Genomic DNA, 21,559 nt, shown 5'->3' on the forward strand with positions numbered 1-21,559 from the left:
CATGGCACTCAAGATGGCTTACATGGTTCTCCCCCTCTTCATTTAATCCCAACAAAAACCCTGGGAGGGAGGTTGGGCTGAGAGAGAGCGACTGGCCTATTGTCACCCAATGAGCTTCATGGCTGAGTGGGGATTTGAACCCTGTTGCCCCAGGTCCTAGCCTGACACTTAACCATTGCACCACACTGGCTCTCAGGGCCACATTCCTTTCTGGGCAAACTTTGCTGGTGGGAGGTGGTGGCATATTCCAGTGGTGGGTGTGGTCAGAGGCAAAAGTGGGCGGAGCAATGAATGTAAATTTTGGAACAGTACAGTAGACTAGTTTCTATGCAAGCTCACATGCCCCTCTCCACCCTCCATCCTGACAAGCAAGAAGCATAATCTCAGTTGAAGGACGTGTACTAGTCAGGTAAAACACTTGAGAAGGCTGCAAAGCAAGGACAGTGAGGGTTGTAGCCTCAGCCTGAGTCCCAAGAGTTGCTAAAGAGAATGTCCAAGGTGAATGGACATTATCTCTTGATTGTCAGAAGAGCAGGCCAGTATCCCCTGTCGTATCTCGACATCAGTGCTGCCGAACACTGCTCACAGCTCTTGGTTTTTCTCGGTTCCCAAGAAAAAATGGGTACCAGAGAGCCCCCTAAGACCTAAAATGTAGAAGGAGCCAGAAATTCTGGGGCAGAGACTTTAAAGGCAATTGTGGAAGCCAGTAGACAGGAGGCTTTCTGGCTACAGTCAGCCTGCCCCAAACCCTGTCCTTAGGGGTAGAGAGTCGCTGTAGCTTAGACTGAGCATGGCTGGCTGGTGGATTAGTGAGGCATATTACCTGAGGTAGAACATTTTAAAAAAATTAAATGCACTACTGAATTAATATTAGAATATTAATAATATACAGTGGTACCTCTGCTTACGTATCCCTCTGGTTATGAAAACTTCGGGATGCGTAAGCAGCAAACCCAGAAGCATTTTTCCGGGGTTTTGCCACATGCGCAGAAGCGCTCTACTGTTGAAGTGGTCTCTCCAGTTGTGAAAACCTCAGGATCCAGCTGGACCTCCGGAACGGATCCCATACGCAACCGGAGGTACCACTGTACTGATATTAATTCTGTACCACTTTCATTTTTAAAAATGTTCTATGTTAGTGAAAACTGTGCTGATATTTTGTGAGAGGGCGGCATAAAAATCATTTTAATAAATAAATGTATCCAAATATTTGCAGCCCAAAATGAAATAACACTAGTCATGATGCCAATCAGAATAGATTATTAGTTTACTTGAATTGCTTCCCATGAGGCATTCTGAAGTGATTTACAACCTAATACAAAAATCTGCGAAAGTTACAAACATGAGTTGCACATCTAAAAACATTGTTTTTAAAAAGCAAGTGTGTGTATGTACTACATGAGCCAACAGTGTGACGCGGCAGCTAAAAAAGCCAATGCAATTCTGGACTGCATCAATAGGAGTATAGCATCTAGATCTAGGGAAGTAATAGTGCCACTGTATTCTGCTCTGGTCAGACCTCGCCTGGAGTACTGTGTCCAGTTCTGGGCACCACTGTTCAAGAAGGACACTGACAAACTGGAACATGTCCAGAGGAGGGTAACCAAAATGGTCAAAGGCCTGGAAACGATGCCTTATGAGGAACGGCTAAGGGAGCTGGGCATGTTTAGCCTGGAGAAGAGGAGGTTAAGGGGTGATATGATAGCCATGTTCAAATATATAAAAGGATGTCACATAGAGGAGGGAGAAAGGTTGTTTTCTGCTGCTCCAGAGAAGCGGACACGGAGCAATGGATCCAAACTACAAGAAAGAAGATTCCACCTAAACATTAGGAAGAACTTCCTGACAGTAAGAGCTGTTTGACAGTGGAATTTGCTGCCAAGGAGTGTGGTGGAGTCTCCTTCTTTGGAGGTCTTTAAGCAGAGGCTTGACAACCATATGTCAGGAGTGCTCTGATGGTGTTTCCTGCTTGGCAGGGGGTTGGACTCGATGGCCCTTGTGGTCTCTTCCAACTCTATGATTCTACAGGCAACTCCCCATTTACACACGTTCAATGCACACCCGTATCCCCATGAACCTGGAAGTGGCAAAAATGGCCCTAAAAGAGTGCAAAAATGGAGCAATAACAGCGTCTAGCAGTCCCAATAGCCCTTGCACTGATCTTTGAGTCCTGTGGAGATTTGGAGTTTGGGCAAGGAGGTTTGGAGACAATGATTGTCGTGTTTGATTTTTTAATGGTGTTCCCAATATATGTGATTTCTCTTAAATGAGCGGTGCCTCAGAACATAACCCCCGCATAAATGGGGAGTTACCTGTATATATATATTGTTTTATAGGATCATTTCAACCTAATTCGGATTAATTACTATTAATGATTTTTAAGTTTCCTTGAAAATTACCATCTTAAGACCGTGTACAATAAGAATAATTAAAAGCTGTTAAACACACAAAGACAACAAATACATTTAAAGCAGAACCAAAACCATGCAAAGCAGACATTCATGGTAAAGCATCATTTATCTAGATGGGGAAACCTGTTGGAACAAAAACATCTTCAGCTGTTCTCTGCTCCACAGAGTGGAGGCAGCCACACTAAAAGCCTGCTGCGGGTTATTGCGGAGTGGGCATCTGAGGTCTTTGGAACTTGCCAGCTGGGAATAAAGATCCCCATTCAGAAGACATGTTGGCCTTCATGAAATGTTCTGTTAGGTCAGTTATTTCTCTTCCGGTTTATGTTCTTGTAGGGAATCACTAAAACAGCTTTCTTGTTTTTCCTTTTTATAGCTTAAATCACCTAAACGGCCAGGTAAGTGGCATCCCCACCCCAATAAGGTTTCCTAGTGTGTTCAAAAAATGGCTTAGGAGATAGGAAGGTGTGTAACTGAGTGGTGGAGCCCCTGCCTTTCGGGCAGAAGGTCTCAAGCTCAACCTGCGGCATCTGTGGCTAAAAGAATGCCGAGCAGTAAGGGATGGTGGAAGTACTTCTGCTTGAGACCCAGAAGAACTTTTGCTGGTCAGAGAAGGTAAAACTGGGCTGGATGATGAAATAACGTGACCTGATCTAAAGTAGCCTTCTGCATTGTTATTGTAGACTGCTTTATGCTAGAGTAGGGTTATAATTTTAATGGGTCCAGATTTGAGTATAGATAATGACCTTTGAAAAGCTGAGAAGTAGCAGAATGCTTGGATGAGTGTTGCTATCAGAAAAACTTTCTTTTGCTGTTTTGACTGGAACTCTGGCATCTCCCAGTCCTAACAGGTCCCCCAAAATTCCCACCTATGCAGAGGGGAAAAACAGAAACTCAAAACTGGGAAGGAGCCAGAGTTCAGTGTAGCCATTCCTAACTGTGTCTTGCAGACATTTTGGACTGCGACCCTCATTGACTTCAGCCAACATAGCCTGATGGTTAGAGATAATGGGCCGTCCAGCAAATACCTGGCGGGCCCTGGGCTCCCTGCCCCAGCTCTAAACCTTGCACTATGCTGGATCCCTAGAATTTGTAGGGTTTGTAGGGTTCTGCTTTTGTAGGGTTCTGAGAACCCTGGGGAGCAGCTCTTAATCTAAGTAGATAATACAGGGCATGGGCAGTCAGATGCTGTTGGAGTCACAGCTCACATCAGCCCCAGTCAGTGTTGAGGGTTGATGGAAGATGAATTTCACCAACATCTGGAGGAGCACCAAAACAGCTTAGCCAACCTGGTGCTCTTCATATGTTTGGGAATGTTAACTCCCATGAGCTGCAGCTAGCACAGCTGTTCTGGCCGGGGGTGATGGGAGTTGTAGCCCAAAAACATCTGGAGGGTGCCCGGTTGACAAAGGCTGAGCTAGATTGCCCAGTGGTTTGACTCTCTGCAAGGTAGACCTGCACAAGGCAAACCAGATCTCTGCCTGTGTGCTCTGCTCACAAAGCTTAATACTTTTACCTCCCACTGTCGGCTTAAGGTCCCCGCAATCTCTCAGTGTTGCCTGAATCGTAAGCTGCTACGTAGGGGTTAGACTGTGTATAGAGTTCACTCTTCTATTCCAGCGTCTCCTTCGTCACCAGAACACCTGCCGGCCACGCCTGCCGAATCCCCAGCACAGCGGTTTGAGGCAAGGATAGAAGATGGCAAATTGTACTACGATAAAAGATGGTAAGGCTCGGTGTGGGGAGGTGGGGTCTGTTCTGATGTCATGGCCTTCTGAGCTTTAGAAATGGCCAGGATCAAAGGATAGAAAGGGCCAAAGAAGGAGCAATTTCATGGAGGAACATCCAGGAGCCCTACCCCTTCTACGTACAGTGTTGGAAGGGTTGTATCACAGTGGTCAGAGCATCTGTTGTGGCTTCAGAAGGTCCCAGGTCCAGTCTCCAACATCTCCAAGTGGGATGGGAGAGTCTCCTGTCCAAAACCCTGGAGAACCACTGGCTTGACTTGGTGTAAGCCAGGCATAGGCAAACTCGGCCCTCCAGATGTTTTGGGACTACAACTCCCATCATCCCTAGCTAACAGGACCAGTGGTCAGGAGTGATGCCTATGCCTGGTGTAAGTCAACTGCCTAGGTTTCTTTCAGGGCGAAGTGGAAAATGGCCTCTCAGAAATTCTCCATCCTATTTGCGCGTGGTGAAATTTGGAGGGGAAAGGAGTGGAATTCTTCAATAGTTTTGAGGTGCCCCCCCAAAAAGAGAGTTCTCACCTGAGAAAAAATTGACTTTGCTAACATGGAATTAAGCTCAGTTGTTGGTTCATACTCAATGCAGTGTTGACTGGGGCCCCTTGAGACTGGTAGGCTGGAAGGCAGGGAGACCAACAGTAGGTGGCGCCAGAGTCAATAATAGGGCAGAGCTGACTAATTCTGGTTTTCTTCCCATCCTCCTTGCTCAGTTCTACAAGGGTTCACTTCCACAATATTAAAACTAAATATTATTCAGGCAGGATGAACAACTGAGCTACTTCATTCACAGTCTGAAGAGGTCGGGGTGGGGCTTATAATTGAATATGATTTCTTTGGTGGGGGTGGGAATTCTCCCAGCACTTCAATAAGACTTGTAAAGAATTATCAGGAAATGTTTTTCCAGATAATGGTTGCCTAGCCCTAAGACATGTAAAGGCTTTAAACTTCTACCAGGGGGTATTGCACTCCTCTGCGGGGTACTGCACTTCTCTGCATCTCTCATCTTACTCCCCCTTTCCCTCTCACCTGCTTCCAACAAGCAGGATTTTTTTCTTTTTCTGTTTTTTTCTGGCCACAGTGCTTAATAACCAGAAGGTGTAGGGTAGATCTGATTCTTTGCATTACCCAATCAGTGCCTGGAGTGCATTGCAGTCTTATGTGCCTTTAGTCAGGCCATCAAAGGCCATGAAACCTTTCCAACAAGGGTAGGGAACCTTTCTGCAGCCCAAGGGCCACATTCACATCTGGACAGCCTCCCGAGGGCAACACGCAGATGTTGGGGCCAGAGGCAAAAATGGACTGAGCGATTAATGTAAATTTTATCTCTGTACAGTAGGCTAGTTTCTATACTTGCACACCCCTCTTTATCCTCCATTCAGACAGGAGTAGTCATATTCTGCTGTTCCTCCAGCGGCACCAATGCTTCTCTGAATACCAGTTGCTGGAAACTGCAAGAGAGGAGAGTGTTCTTGTGCTTGAGTCCTGCTCGTGCGTTTCTCACAGACATAGTCGGTCACTGTGAGAATAGGATGCTGGTCTAGGTGGGCCACCAGCCTGTTCCAGTAGCCAGGCTATTCCTGTGTTCTAATAATAATAATAATAATAATAATAATAATAATAATAATAATAATAATTTTTTATTTATACCCCGCCCTCCCCAGCCAAGGCCGGGCTCAGAGCGGCTTACAAGCAATAATAAAAACAAGATGAATGATTACAACTTAAAACAGAAGTAAAGTACAACATTAAAATAATGGAACATTAAAATATTAAAATGTAGCCTCATCGGAGGAGAAGGAAAAGAAAAAAGAAAGGGAGGGAGGGAATCAAATTGGTTCCAAGCCAAAGGCCAGGCGGAACAACTCTGTCTTACAGGCCCTGCGGAAAGAAATCAGATCCTGCAGGGCCCTGGTCTCATGAGGCAGAGCGTTCCACCAGGCCGGAGCCAGAGTTGAAAAGGCCCTGGATCTGGTTGAAGCCAATCTAACTTCCTTAGGGCCTGGGACTACTAGGGTGTTGTTATTTATGGACCTTGAGGCTCTCCGTGGGGCATACCAGGAGAGGCGGTCCCGTAGGTACGAGGGTCCTAGGCCGCGAAGGGCTTTAAAGGTCAAAAGCAGCACCTTAAATCTGACCCTGTACTCTACCGGGAGCCAGTGCAGCTTGAAAAGCACTGGGTGAATATGCTCCCATGGCAGAGACCCCGTGAGGAGCCTCGCTGCAGCATTCTGTACCCACTGCAGTTTCTGGGACAGCTTCAAGGGCAGCTCAGTGGTAGAACACATGGCAGCCATATCCTCATAGCATAGCAATCAGCAGCTTCTAACCCCGAGGGTTATGTTCTTCCACTTTTAGAGGCAGTAATGTGTCTGAATACCAGGTGTTGGAAATTGCCAGAGGGGAGAATCGCTCTTGCACTCGGATCCTGTTTGTGGGCTTCCCATAGGGGCAAGTTGTCGTGAGAGCTGTATTCTGGACTATATTGGCCGTTGGCCTGATCCAGCAGGCTCTCATGTTCTTTAAAAAAAAATCCCCTTACAATTCATAATAATATCTAACAATAAAATGCAAAAGCGTAATCCCAATAACATCCAACAGTAACATACCTCTGTAGTTGAATCCTGGCCCCAACGAAAGCTCCACTCTGGTAGTCTCTAGGCATAGACAAACTCGGCCCTCCAGATGTTTTGGGACTACAATTCCCATCATCCCTGACCACTGGTCCTGCTAGCTAAGGATGATGGGATTTGTAGTCCCAAAACATCTGGAGGGCCGAGTTTGCCTTTGTCTGCTCTAGGCAGCCTGCTTTTCCAGATTTGCAGTAAGGTGGTCCCCTGTTGCTTTGAACAATAGCAGCAGCTGTTGTAGCTGGAGTTGGTTGGGGCCTTGCCCTTCCAGGTTGGGTGGAAACAGGTCAGCCAAGCAGGTCTCACAGGGACTCGCAGCAAGAGGCACTTGTTGCAATTCCAGGATGTGTTCAAACCAGGTGAAAACACCCAGGCTGTAAAACAGGGCCACCGAGGGGTGTAGCTTGGCCAAGAGTTCAAGGGATAAATGGGGGGGGGGGGGCTGCAATCAGACTCAAGCTTTCATGCTTACTGAACAGCACTTCAAGTGCCACTTAACTCCAAAAGTAACAGCACTGCCAACTGAACACGTAAGACAGGTTGCAATGAGAGTTTGTACATTGCCAAATCTGGTCTTGCCCCAGTGATGGCAGGCACCCCGATTCCACCCTCCCAGGAAGCTGTCAAGAAAGGGGGGGGGGGACATTGGCCATCTTTGGGGTTTCTAACATGCTGCCCTCCAGATGTTACTATCGTTTATTCTTTAGTTGTCCTAAAAGAATCTTCTCAGGGAGATTTACATATAAGATAGCTTGGAAACAGCAAAAGGAAGGATAAAACTGAGTAGACTCCCTGGTAAAAGGCCCATTTATCCAGCTGGGAAAAGCCCTTCAGTTGCTTCTGCAAAATGCAGGCAGTGGGCAGCCACATAGGAAGCCCAGCTCCTGAGTTAGTGCAGAGTTATGAAGACTCCAGCTCCAGTCATTCCTGGCCATTGGCCTGTGCTGGCTGGGGCTGATGGGAGTCCTGCAGCATCTGGAATTATCACATTGGAAGGCATCTAAAATGATCACCAATCCACTAACACAGGGTTGGCCAACTCCCGAGAGACTGCGATCTACTTTCAAAATTAAAATCTGGCAGTAATCTACCCCCATTTTTTAGGGGTTCAGGTCAAAGTTACAACAGAAGTTCTGGAACACTACATTTCGCCCCAAAAAATCTTTATTGAAACTTAACATATACAGTGGTACCTCGGATTACATACGCTTCAGGTTACAGACTCCGCTAACCCAGAAATAGTGCTTCAGGTTAAGAACAGTTTCAGGTTAAGAATGGACCTCCGGAACAAATTAAGTACTTAACCCGAGGTACCACTGTATAGATAATAACCAAAATTCCCAATGTTTCCCTCACATAAAATATAATATCTAAAGTACAACAGCTGCATAATTATACTCTTAATTATAAAACCCACCAGCCACCCTCTACTTCCCTCCACAGCAATTCAACTTCTTTATATTTCTTTCTACCTCTTTTTCCTTGCATTCTATAATAAATTACTTTTGTTAAATTCTGATTTTTCCTTCTTTATTGGTTTTGTTATTGCTTACATTTTTTATTCTAAGCCTATTAGCACGTCATTTTTAGAACAATATTTTGACATATAATCTTCGAAATACTTCCACTCCATTCTTAACTTTTTAACACCAACAAAGGGAGAGTGGATTTGTAAATTAAGTGAGTGTATAGACTTGGAACACTATATTTTTTTATTCTCATTCTCAGAAGCGTTTTTGCCACAAGGTGGCAGAATGAGATCAGAAATTATTTTCCATGAGAGGAGGCTGGGGGGAAATGGCTTGCTTGTTTTTAGCAGTAATGTGCCTTTTAGAGACCACCCCTTTATGTAAGAATTCAGACTGGTCTGCAGAATATAGCAGGGCTCCCAAATATAGCAGCAGCTCCCAAATATTTCATTGAGCTCATCCAACAATAGACATAGGGTGGCCTTGGGAACATATTACTGACTTCACCCCCTAGCCTGGAAATGTAACACTTTCCCCCCTCCCGACTCAGTGTTGGCCTGGTGAGTCCCTTGCAAATCTCCATAGATCTGCTGTGCTAATCCTGTTTTTTCCTAATTCGATCTCTTCTCTGAAAAGCGTTGTCTGTTGAAGTAAATGCACCTCCTAAGAATGGAGGAAGAGGATCTGGTTTCTGATAATGTCCGGTTCCTGTAAATTGCAGTGTTTTTCACACCAAGCCTTAAGACCCCTTGTTCTTAGTCATGGCCTAAGAATGACATTTTCTCTGGCCTCAAATGACCCCCATCACTATTTCCACCCAAGACTCTAGAGAGCTTTGGACCTGTTTCTGGGACAGCATCCCTCTGAGCCACACAGAAAGCCATTTTTTAAAAACTGCAGGGAGGTTCTGAAGTGCTTTGTGGGTGCCAAGGAAGTTAGAAGGCGAGGGGAAGTATAAAAAAAAACCCCAGATTTAGGTGCATCTGAAGCAGTTCTTTAGATTTTAGCTAGCCAGTTTGCTCAAAATAAGTCGTATTGAAAAAGGATAGCGCTGGGTTTGTTTATTGGGAATTTTTCATTAGAGGGGAAAAAAATACTCCTATACAAGACTCAAAATATGCAGCAGGAACAAGTAAAACATAAGAAAAGAAACTACAAAGGAATAATACAGAAAAATAAATAAAATTGAATCTTAATAGTGAAGCTATGCATATTGAAATCGCAGAGCTAGAGAAATAATATATTCTGAGAAAGCCATCTATTGCCAAATCCAGAAAGATGCCAGTAGCAAGAGGGAAAGGGATGTAGATAGAGGACACATTTTGAGATGGTTGTGGCCACAAATGCTTAGGTAATAAATAATACCAAAAGGTTTTCTCTTTTTCAGGAGGTTGAATCCCCTCTCCTCCAGTTGTTAAATATATAACAAGCAGGTGCCAAGCAGAAAGAAACATAACTTTTGCTCTATTTATTTGACTCACAGCTGTTAATTTTTCTGACAGTGCAAGTTGGGGAGGGTTTCTGCTGTCAGATTTAAGACCTTTAAAAAAAGAAATGACATCATAACTGAAGGTGCCGAAAACTGTAATTTTTGGGGAGGAAGGAGGGCAGTGTCTAGCTGAACAGATCCACTAGTGCAAGGATTTCCATGAGTACAATGGAACTTCTGCCCCCCCTCCCCGTGGCCCCCCAAATTTATTTCTTTATTGCATTTATAGCTCCCTTCTTCTCCAAGGAGCTCAAGGTGGTTTTCATAGCTCTCCTCATTTTATCCTCGCAACACCGCTGCGAAGGCAGGGCTAAGTGTGAGAAAGCGACTGGCCCAAGATCACACAGTGAGCTTCATGGCTGAGTGGGGATTTGAACCCTGGTCTCCCAGGTCCCAGTCCCATATGCTAACCACTACGCCACACTGGCTCGCTTTGCTCTGGAAGGTGGCACTGTGGGTTAAAGCCTCAGTGCCTAGGGCTTGCCGATCGAAAGGTCGGCGGTTCGAATCCCCATGGCGGGGTGCGCTCCCGCTGTTCGGTCCCAGCGCCTGCCAACCTAGCAGTTTGAAAGCACCCCTGGGTGCAAGTAGATAAATAGGGACCGCTTACTGGCGGGAAGGTAAACGGCGTTTCCGTGTGCGGCTCTGGCTCGCCAGAGGAGCGATGTCACGCTGGCCACGTGACCTGGAAGTGTTTCCGGACAGCGCTGGCCCCCGGCCTCTTGAGTGAGATGGGCGCACAACCCTAGAGTCTGTCAAGACTGGCCCGTACGGGCAGGGGTACCTTTACCTTTACCTTTTAAACAGGATTTAGGGAAGCCCAGGCAGGTGCGCAAGGAGGAGGAGGAGGGGAGTACCTTTGCAAAGCTGAAAGTCCTTTCTCTCGCAGTGCTGTTTAGCTGGATCTCACTCTGCCTAATCCTTTGCAGTGAAATTTAATTAAAAGCTTCAGCATTAGCGTACCTGCCATATGGGCGGTTGTCTGAACTCGTCAGCTAATTAGCATTGAAGGGGGTTTCAGTCATCCCAGCCGCATTCCGTCCTTTCTCCCATTCGAGACTCGGCTCCTTAAACCGAATAGGCTCCTTGCCTGCTCCGTGCTGGAAGCCAGCCTTGATCTCATTTGAGGAAAGTTTTCTGTGAGATTGCCTGCAGATAGAAGACCCAACCCACATGCCTTATTTAAGCTGGGCGGTGAATGGGTCCATACAAGGGAAGGGCCCATAGCTCAGAGGTAGAGCATCTGCTTGGCATGCAGAAGGTCCCTGGTTCAGTCCCCGGCATCTCCAGTTAGGGCTGGGAGGGGCAGCCTGTCTGAAAGCCTGGAAGATAGCTGCTGCCAGTCAGTGTTGACAACACTGATCTAGATGGAGCAGTGGTCTGCCTGAGTGGAAGGCAGCTTCCTACCTACCAGGGGAAAACACGGCATTGTCCTCCAAGAAGCTCAGTGGGGGGGGGGGAGCGCATGTGGGGCATGTTCCTGTGCTCACCAGACCCCCTGCAATGTCGAGTCAATTATTCTCTGCCCCATCGCACTGGCTTTCCATGCCCCCAGGATGGTATATATATGTGTCTCGATTTCACCTTGCTCTTCACCTTGATTTCCTTCCGAGTGTCACTGTTGGCCCTTTTCCTTCCCCTTTCCTAGCATTCCTATTCCTCAAGATCAACACTGCACTCCCCCACCCTTTGCTGTAAGATTTCTTTTTTGGTTATTGATTGTAATGATGCCTCAGCAGGGTAGTTAATATTTTAAAAATAACTTGTAGGTGTGGGAGGACAACATTTTGAGTGCATATTAAAATCTGTCAAGTGTCAAAATGGAATGAAACATCAGCTTGAGAATTGAATGCTCCCTCTTTTCTATATCCCTTCTGTCCTCCTTTCTTCCTATCCTTCCTTCCTCCTGATGGCAAAAGAATGACTGTTTAAAGCTAGGCATAGGCTTCCCTGTGACCTTTTTATTCGTATTTGGCAGGTTTCTTCCTTGCAAAAGTGTGAAAGCAGAGCATATAGCCTTTGCCCTTCGCAGATTTTCCTAACATTCTTTTAAAGCCTCCAACCGAAATGGCTTTGGAAGAGGATTAGGCCAATTCATGGAGGAGAAAGCTCTAGGTGGCTACTTGCCATAGTGGCTATGCTCTGCCTCCGTGGTTGGAGGCAGAAATGTTTCTGAATATCAGCTGCTGGAAGATGCAGGAGGGGAGAGGGCTCTTGTGCTCAGGTCCTGCTCGTGGGTTTCTTACAGGCTGCAGATGGTCAGCCACTGTGAGAACAGGATGGAGAACTGGATGGGCCATTGGCCTGATCCAGCAAACTCTTTGTAATTAAAAAGGTGGCTTGGTGGCTGAAATGCAGACTGTGTGCAGGAACTCAGGCCCGCTTTTTCACCAGCCTGTGTGTCCCCAGTTTATAGCAAGCACGCTCTGTTTGCTCTGTGGTAACCTGGCTGCTGGAAATCGTGCGCTGTTGTGACATGGTTGGAGAAGAAATAGAATGTAAAAGATGTCCATCAAATGATGAGCGCATGGATGGTGTGTAGATTTGAGTGATGTCTTTTCTCTCCGCCCACACCTTTTCATAACACCAGAATCGGGGGCTAAATGAGAGTCTTCGTTTTGCACAATTAGCAATTGCATCAGTGGCTTTAAAAAGCAGGTTGCAGGTGCAAGGGATCCTATTGGGATAGTTGTAGGGGGACTTCAATTCTCTCTCTCTCTCTCTCTCTCTCACACACACACACACACGACACACTTTAGACCTGGTCCAGATTGCGGGAGATCTTACATTACTTTTAAAATACCGATTCACATTGTTAATCCTGTGACTGGCACCTCACCGCATTTTGCCCTCGGACACAACATTGAATAGAACTCTGATGGATTCAGCACAGATGGTATAAACTATGCAGAGAGGGTCTTTTCATTGGTTTCTGCCCCCTTCCCGCTTTGTAGAATGCTGCCCTCAGGAAGCTCACCTGGCACCTGTGTTAATTGCATTTCAGCACCCAGCAAAGAAGATCCTTTTCCCTCGGGCCTTTTAAGAAGCTTTTAAGAGATCTTTTAAACTACTGAATGTCTTTTTATTATTTTGCTCCCTATATAAATTGATGGGGGAGTGCGGGGGTGGCAGGTTCAAATTAACTGTTTGACTGATTTCTTTGTTGATTATTAGTCACCTGTTGGTTTGTTATTTCATGTTTTATTGTTCGTGGCCCGGAGGCTGCAGTGTTTGGATCACTGAGAAATTTAATAAAGATTGTTTTTCCCACAGCATGAAATAAACACATGGATTTGGTTTCTGGACAATCCACCATTTCCCCTTTTGAATATGAGGCTCTGCTGAACTCTAGTTTGGGTCCTATATTGAACTCCTGTAGTTTTTCTTGCATATAATTTTTTTAAAAAGATATAGCACATACAGACTATTGGTCTGTTAACCCCAAATTTCCCATTTCTCTCCCCGCATCTAGTCTGCACTTATAAGCCCCTTTGCTAATGACTACATTTCATCAGTATTCCCTGCAGTGAAGAGTACACTGGCTATCATTTTAAACATTAAAAAGCAGAAGCCATAATAAATTTGAAGCAGGAGAACGCGGCTGGTGTAGTCTGTGGAATGCTGTTGTGTTTATACATTTGAAGAATTCTTGAATGCTAAACCACAGTTTAGAGAGGGGAATGTGTCAGCTGCTTTGCTCATAATTTGCAGACAAAGGGCATTATTGCATTTGCACCACAGTACACTATCAAAAGCTTTTTGTGTTATGGCCAGGTTTGAGCTTTGCAGTCACAATAAGCTGGAGCAAAGTCTTCACCCTGTTGCATCTGTTCTGCCCTTCATCGGAGTTGCTAGTTGTGCCTCTGAATGAGGCAAGCTTGCACCCAGAACACTTTTATAAATTATTAGAATTTATTTATTACCCGCCCTTCACCCCCAGGTTCCCAGGGTGGGCCACAACAATTTGAAATACAACATTAAAATCAAATGACAATCGCAAAAGTGGGAGAGGCCCCTAAAAATACGAAATCTCAAGTGTCAAGGCATAAATAATAACTGTTAAGGTCAAAGCAAAATGAGTGGGTGTGTGATGACGGGGGTAGCCAATCTGGTGGCCCATAATCCCTGACCATTGACCTTGCTGGCTGGGCATGATGGGAGTTTAGAGTCCAGCAACATTTGCAAGGCACGACATCAACTGCCCCTGGATTAAAACGTTCCTTTTTCGGGAGACAAATGGCTCATTCTCATTTGCGGGGAGTGGGGGACAGAGGATGATTTTTGTAAGCTGGGATCGTGGGCTGTCTCAGAGTGTCAAGTAGACTCACAGCACTTAACCTTTACTTGCAGGTATCACAAAAGCCAGGCTATTTATCTGGAGTCGAAAGAGAACACCAAAATCAGCTGTGTGATCAGTTCCGTGGGAGCCAATGAGGTAAGCTCGGGTCTTCAGTGAGTTTAGCAGGCAGTTGCCAGGTGTGAAGCCCTAAGGGGTTGGCAGTCAATGGGGCTGTGGACCATGACACAATATTATTAATTTTCTTGCCTCTGGCTGTGTGCACCTCCCCCCCCCCCAAGAATTCTGGAAACTGTAGTTTGTTACAGGTGCTTGGAATTGCAGCTCCATGGGGTAAACTATAGTTCTCAGAATTCTTTACCGGGCGGCGGCACTGTGCTTTAAATTATGGTATGCACACAGGTGAAGTGTGCTTGTTTATGTAGCCACCTGACTCTTTTCCAGTGGCAGGATGAATGCAGCTTTTGGAGCAAAATACAGTGGTACCTCAGGTTAAGTACTTAATTCGTTCCGGAGGTCCGTTCTTAACCTGAAACTGTTCTTAACCTGAAGCACCACTTTAGCTAATGGGGCCTCCTGCTGCTGCTGCGCCGCCAGAGCACAATTTCTGTTCTCATCCTGAAGCAAAGTTCTTAACCTGAAGCACTATTTCTGGGTTAGCGGAGTCTGTAACCTGAAGCGTATGTAACCCGAGGTACCACTGTACTAAATCTTCTGTCTAGTCAATTGCATGGCAGCAATTGGTGGCAGAGCTTTGGGAATTGGAAGTGAGATGCATTTATTAAGCTGAAACTCTTCATCTGACCATTTTTGTTAACTCTTCCATATATATTTTTAAAGCACAATTACTCTTCCGTAACTAAGTGAAGCTCTTTATCTAGTTCTCCATCTGTTTATGTGCCAAGAGCTGACAACTGATGGATTGAATTTATATCCCACACTTCTTCCCGAAAGAGCCCAGGGTGGTAGACACATCAATAAAACAATTTTAAAACATTCTGAAAACACTTTTAAAAAAACCCAATGATTTCAGGGTTGCCGGTAGCAATATCCTTCAGCCATCAAATGTTTGGGTGCAAATAGCAACGTTTTCACCATTTCTGCAGAAAGTCAATGGCAGAGGCAGATACACTTCACCAGGGAGGGGATTTTACTAACATGGAGCCACCATCAAAAAGGCCCTGGCAGAGGCCAGTGGCAGCCAGGCATCACCTACATGGCCTCTTAGAGACTGTTCCAAACCTTCTTGAACCCCATAAATGTAGCTCATTCTTGGCTTGTGCACATCATCTGATCCTCCCTTTGGGAAAATAATTGCCGCATCTTCAGTTAAAGCGAGTCAGGGAGACCTTGGTGAATGCATTGGGAGTCTGGTCTAGACCAGGGTTTCCCAAACTTGGGTCTCCAGCTGTTGTTGGACTACAGTTCCCATCATCCCTGACCACTGGTCCTGCTAGCTAGGGATGATGGGAGTTGTAGTCCAAAAACCAGCTGGAAACCGAAGTTTGGGAAACAGTGGTCTAGACCAGGGGATTTTTTTTTTAGGCCGCCTCCTCCCTTGCTTTCCTAAACTCATCCCCAGTCCCTCCTACCCTATAAAAAGCAGTCAGAATAGTGGTTGGCATAACCCACTACGGAAGATAATAACACAATAAAAATCAAACCAGTAACAATTAATTGCACAATTAGTCAAAATCCAATTAAAACTATTGAGTTTAATTATTCAGCAAAGTTGATGAACTTGATCCCAGCTTTTCAAAAGTCTAGCAGTCGTTTATACCTCCACCACCCCTCTGCTGAATTATTTTATTACTTACTAGATTTCTACTCTGTACCTTCCTTCAAAGAAGAGTAGGGCAACATAAGATTTGAGTTGTAGTTGCTCGGACTGTTTCTGCTTTCCTCTCTACCCAGTTGGTTGCTTGTGTTTTTGTTCTGGATTTTATTCTCCTTGGCTTGCTTTGCCGCTGACTCCAACACAGCCAGGTAGAAATACCAACAGGAAATTGTTGGGAAGCACCCATTTTATGGCTGTTGTGCTCTCTAGATGGACAGTGCCGAGCTAGATGTTCTGATTGACATTTGACAGCCTCCCGTGTTCCTATTTAATCCAGCCCTTTAATGAGAACCGTGAGGACTAGACTCTTACTCTCTTTTTTAGAGGAAAGGCCTTGGCTCAGTGGTAGAACCTCTGATTTGCATGCAGAAGAGCCCATTTTCAATCTCCAGCATCCCCAGGTACGGCTAGCGAAAGAAGGATCTCTGCCCGAAACCTTGGAGAGAGCCGTTGCCAGCCAGTGCAGACGGTCCGGAGCTAAATGAACCAGTGGTCCAACTCTGTATAAAATTCCCCCCTGTGTTCTTAACCAAAGACCAGTGGCCACACTTCCTGGTTCATCCCATATTTCACAAAAGGGGCCAAGGAAGCAAAATAATCTTCATCTGTTTACAGTGCTACCTCGGGTTAAGTACTTAATTCGTTCCAGAGGTCCATTCTTAACCTGAAACGGTTCTTAACCTGAAGCACCACTTTAGCTAATGGGGCCTCCTGCTGTCGCCGCGCTGCCGGAGCACAATTTCTGTTCTCATCCTGAAGCAGAGTTCTTAACCTGAAGCACTATTTCTGGGTTAGCGGAGTCTGTAACCTGAAGCGTATGTAACCTGAAGCGTATGTAACCCGAGGTACCACTGTATCTCAGTTGGTAGAGCATGAGACTCTTAACCTCAGGGTTGTGCGTTTGAGCCCCACATTGGGCGAGAGATTCCTGCATTGCAGGCGGTTGGGTTAGAATAGTCCTCAAAGTCCGTTCCAATTCTGAGTCTATGTGCCTCAGCAGCTTATTGGCAAGGTTGCTATTCGCACAGGTAAAGGGAAAAAACACAGCAATTCTGTCAAATCTCCTCTTACATTTTTATCTGCCTTTCTCCATACATGTGGGGTAGCTCACGTAGAGCGTGAGATTCTTTTTTTAAAAAAAGTTTTTATTGTTAAAATAATTCAGCATTAATACACACGTTGCGAATATACAAGCATACAAACATACATTTCATACAATCCTTAAAAATGTTCAAACATACCTACACTCAATCCCACAGATAATTCTTTTTCCCATCACCATCCACCACCCCTCACCCCACCTTTGTGTTAGACTTCCAGTCTACTCAATTGCAAATTCTTTCCACTTCTATTACTTTCTTTCACACACCTTTAACCTACTTTCATGCTTCTTTTTCTATTACACATTGTTATCCATCTTATTTAGTATTTCAGTATTTAAAACGGAACTTGCTTATTCTAATAGGAGTTCTGATTGTTCAATATGGTTTTGCAAGTATCCTTTAAACACCTTCCAATCCTTGTCTATCTTCTCTTTTGAGATCCCTCCAATTTCTCCCATTGTTTTGGATATATTGTAGTACTCCAATAATTTGGCAAGCCACTCTATCACGTAGAGCGTGAGATTCTTGATCTTGGTGCCGTGGGTTCAAGCCTCGTATTGGGCACAAAGATTCCTGCATTGCATGGGGTTGAGCTAGATGACCCTCGTGGCCCCTTCCAACTCCACGAAGCTGCATAAAACCCTGCCTCGAGCAAAACATGGGAACTGAAACAAGTGGGCAATTAAAAGGAAAACATTTTGTACGGCTCGCTCAGGCTCGTGAGTTATGGCTGCTATTCAAAGTGTCTCTTTCAATTAATAATGAAACTAGTCACAAAGATGTCATTATGTTCAGTGGGTGATTATTCAAATGAGCGTGCAACGTCGTACCGAGAGATGCATTAGAACATAACCTTAAATCAAATTTAGCAATTTCACTCTTATTAACATTAACAATAAGCATCTTAATGTGGTTAGGTGCCCGCATAATTGAAATTAAGTCCCAACTCGCCCTGTCGCCGGAGACGTGCCCAAACTTGGGGAGAAGGATTCTTCTGGCGCCGGCCACTTTAAGTAGGCGTGACGTATTTCTCAAGTCAGCTTAGGGAAAAGGTGCGTTTTGTCTCTCGTATTTCAGCAGGAAATAAAATAATTGCTGCAATACCATTTGAGAGAGGCTGTAGTGCACCTGTTTTGGGTGCAGGGTGGCCCCAGGTTCCATCCCCAACACCTCCAACAAGAAAAAGGGAATTTGGGGAGCATAGGAAGCTGCCTTGCACCTAGCTAGAAAACTGGTCTGTGCAGCTTAGTGTTGCCTACACTGACTGGCAGCAGCTCCCCAGGGTTTCAGACAAGGGTCTCTGCCAGCCCTAACCTTCTGCAAACTGTATTACATAGACAGGCCTCTATTATTATTATTATTATTATTACTACTACTACTGCTACTACTACTGCTACTGCTACACCTGTCTTTCACCTTAAGGTCTCAGGATGTGTTCCAACTAATATACAACCTTAAGAAAAGTTTAAAACAACATACAATCACAGAAATAAGATAGGTCCTAAAAATACATACCTCAGGTATCTCTTATTCTGACAGGTCTCTGGGAAATTACTGGGGTTTTTTTAAGGAGAGGGCTTTTAATAGTGCTTTGCTTTTTTATCTGTATTTTAAAAGATTTGTTTTTTATATTTTATTTCTGTTAGTGTTTAATTAGTTTTTAACAATTACCATTTGTATGTTCTTAGCTTCTTGTATTTTACCAATGTTGTTTTAATTTGTGTAAGCCACCTTGAATCCCTGGGAAAAGGGTTCCCTCCTTGCTAGAAGTGAGGTTACAGGGAGCCAGGCAGAGGGCCTTCTCGGTAGTGGCGCCCGCCCTGTGGAATGCCCTCCCATCAGATGTCAAGAAAATAAACAACTACCTGTCTTTTAGAAGACATCTGAAGGCAGCCCTGTTGAGGGAAGTTTTTAATGTTTGATGTTTGATCATGGTTTTAATATTCTGCTAGGAGCCGCCCAGAGTGGCTGGGGCATCCCAGTCAAATGGGCAGTATTTAAATAATAAAGTTATTATTAATATAATATAATAAAATATAATATAATGCTTTGCCAGGGTAAAGAGGTGCAACATGGTTTATTTTTCACCCAACTATTTACTGACATTTCATTGTTGTTTTTAACTGATGCTTTGCTGATTTTTATCCCAACCGCTGTGTGTTTTTTACCACCTTGATATATTTTTACGGAAGCACAGACTGTATAATTCAACCCAGATGAAAACACAAAAATTTGACTTCTCTTTTGTTCCCCCCACCCCCAAAAAACCTTACAGATCTGGGTGAGGAAAACCAGTGACAGCACAAAAATGCGGATCTACCTTGGACAGCTCCAGCGCGGAGCCTTCGTCATCCGGCGGCGGTCGGCTGCGTGACTCTCTGGCCCTGTGCTGTGTTAAAGACAATCAGCTCTTGCAGAGACTTGTGGTTGCTCTTCCTGGGTCTGAAGCAGCAGAAGGTCCACCTCCCTCCTCGATCCTTTGGATGCTGCCTGTTTGGCTGCCCACATTGGCTGCTCCTGCTGTCCTCTCTCTCTCTTTCGTGAGCCCACGCCGTGTACCAGAGCCCACCCCACAGCGTTAGTTTAGCTTTCTCATTTCCAAAGACTACTTAAAAGAAGAATGTATGCCTGTGGTCTCGAGTCCATTCCATTCTTGTATATCCTGCAGAAGAGCACACGCGGTGTATCGTTTTAAAAATTATATCTATATTTTTGCATTGAGAGGCACAAGCAGGGTAGCCTCGGGGAGACGCAATGGGCAGCCTGCACATCTGAGAGGTGCTGAACGGAGGACAGATCCGACCGCAGTGCCTCTTAAACAGCCGACCCCGTGAACGACACTGATCGCAGTTAGGCACACATGGAAATAGGAGTTTTCCAAGGTCTTTGGGTGTCCTGAACTTCCAATTGCTTTTACTGAAAGTGTGGTTAAGGGGATCGCACTTGATTGCTCCGAAGCTTGAGGGGAGGGGCGGGTGGGGCGGTAGCCGTTTGTATATCCCAGCAATGAGCAAACCCAATGTTTTCTTTGTGTTTCCTGTGGAGGGTGAATCAAAGGAACAATTGGACTCTGGGTGGGAGGGAGGTTCTGTGAGCAGCGCTGTGGAAACTGCTGGTGACTGTCCTGCAAGCTGCTCTCTTTGTTGTTGCAGCTGCGATGATTCTTGGGTGGCGGCTGATGGAGAGGGCCTGAGCCCTGTATGGACACGTGTGTGTGTGTGTGTGTGTGTGTGTGTGTGTGTGTGTTTGTGAGTGAGAGAAAGAGAACACACATCAGCGAGGCCCTCAATGTAATCTCAAGGGATAGTAATTCTTGGAACCAGATGGAACGTGCAGTGCCAATCTTTAGAGAGTGCTGTACTGTTTTTATGACCTGGCGGTGGTGGTGAAGTTGCTTGCAAAACACTTTTTATCTCGATACCTGCTGTGTGGTGTCTGCTTTTCTCCCCAGCGCTGTTGGCTGTCCCAGTCCAGCCTGTGTTGTGAATTCTGATTGAACCAGGCCTGATCAACCACCTCTTTTAACCCTTGCCCGTTCTTCCGACGCAGCAATTGCATGGATCCTCAAAGCCCTCTTTTTGACACCTGCAGGGGGGTCCGGGTTTTTTGCACTCCTTCCTTATTCCGCCTGAGCCTGCCATGTCTCATTTCCCGTTTGCTGCAGCCAGATGGCAGTCATGCCACAGCAATGAGGTCCAGGTTAGAATCTCCTAATCTGAACCCTGGAGTTGAGGGATTGTGGTCCAGGCAGCCGGACTTTCTGACACTTCATCTGCCTGCCTGCCTGGCTCCCATCATTGCCAGCAAATAAGTGTGCATCGGATTCTGCACCCAGCTGTACATCAGTCTCTCTTGCTACAAACACTCTCTTTGAGACCTCCGTTTTATATCTGTCCTTATCAAAATGGTTGCCTCTTTCACCTTTGCTCCAGAACCCAGTTCCCCTGATAAATTTGCTTGCGATTGAAATGAAGCAAGGATGTGAAAGTGGTTGGAAATACCTGCTACAGAGCATTGGAAGCTGCCTTCTGCTGCGTCAGACTCAGTATTGTCTGCACTGACTGGCAGCTGCTCTCCAGAGGCCATTCCCAGCCGACGCCAAGGATTGAACCTGGGACCTTTTGCATGCAAAGTATGTGACCTACCTCTGAGCTACAGCCCTTTCTTGACATACTGTGTGGAGAGCAGCCAGAAGCATGCAAGTCTAGACTTCCTTCTCATTTTTTATGCTGCCTTTTAAGTAACTAGTCCATGGTGTGCTTCTTTTAGGCAATTGTCCTACATGCCTGATAGCTTCTCAGGGGGAGAACCACTTGTTGGGAGAAGGCAGTCAGGGTGGAAAAAATGAGAAGCAGCATCGATAGCAGAAAAGGAGGCTCCCTTTTGGTGCCTGTAAGCGTTCCATCTTACTATTCTGGGCTTGCAGGTGCCTGGGACCCTTTAGATGTGACCCCCTGCCAGGATCACCAGCAGTCATGTTTCAGCCTAGTAACTGGAAGACCACACCAGACCATCCCTGATCTGTCAGCAGGAGACCCCTGATCCTGTCAGGGCTGGTTCACAGGTGGCCTTGGGAACTTGACC

General features: G+C 45.5%; 1 protein-coding gene across 2 annotated transcripts in view; it reads left to right on the forward strand.

The window, feature by feature from the left end:
* The window catches only part of SUDS3 (SDS3 homolog, SIN3A corepressor complex component), a 32,406-nt gene extending 12,013 nt beyond the window's left edge, over positions 1 to 20,393 (forward strand). The window contains exons 9-12 of one of the 2 annotated variants that reach the window (XM_083417907.1): positions 2,785 to 2,806; positions 4,047 to 4,134; positions 14,089 to 14,173; positions 19,251 to 20,393. In XM_083417907.1, coding sequence (XP_083274033.1) covers positions 2,785 to 2,806; positions 4,047 to 4,134; positions 14,089 to 14,173; positions 19,251 to 19,349 — 294 coding nt within the window. In that variant the 3' untranslated portion in view covers positions 19,350 to 20,393. Of the gene's footprint in view, positions 1 to 2,784; positions 2,807 to 4,028; positions 4,135 to 14,088; positions 14,174 to 19,250 lie in introns of both variants that reach the window. The other variant, XM_083417906.1, reaches the window with a different exon arrangement.
* Positions 20,394 to 21,559: the final 1,166 nt, after the last annotated feature.

Source organism: Podarcis tiliguerta (assembly GCF_965153285.1).
Source record: "Podarcis tiliguerta genome assembly, chromosome: 16".
Lineage (NCBI taxonomy): Eukaryota > Metazoa > Chordata > Lepidosauria > Squamata > Lacertidae > Podarcis > Podarcis tiliguerta.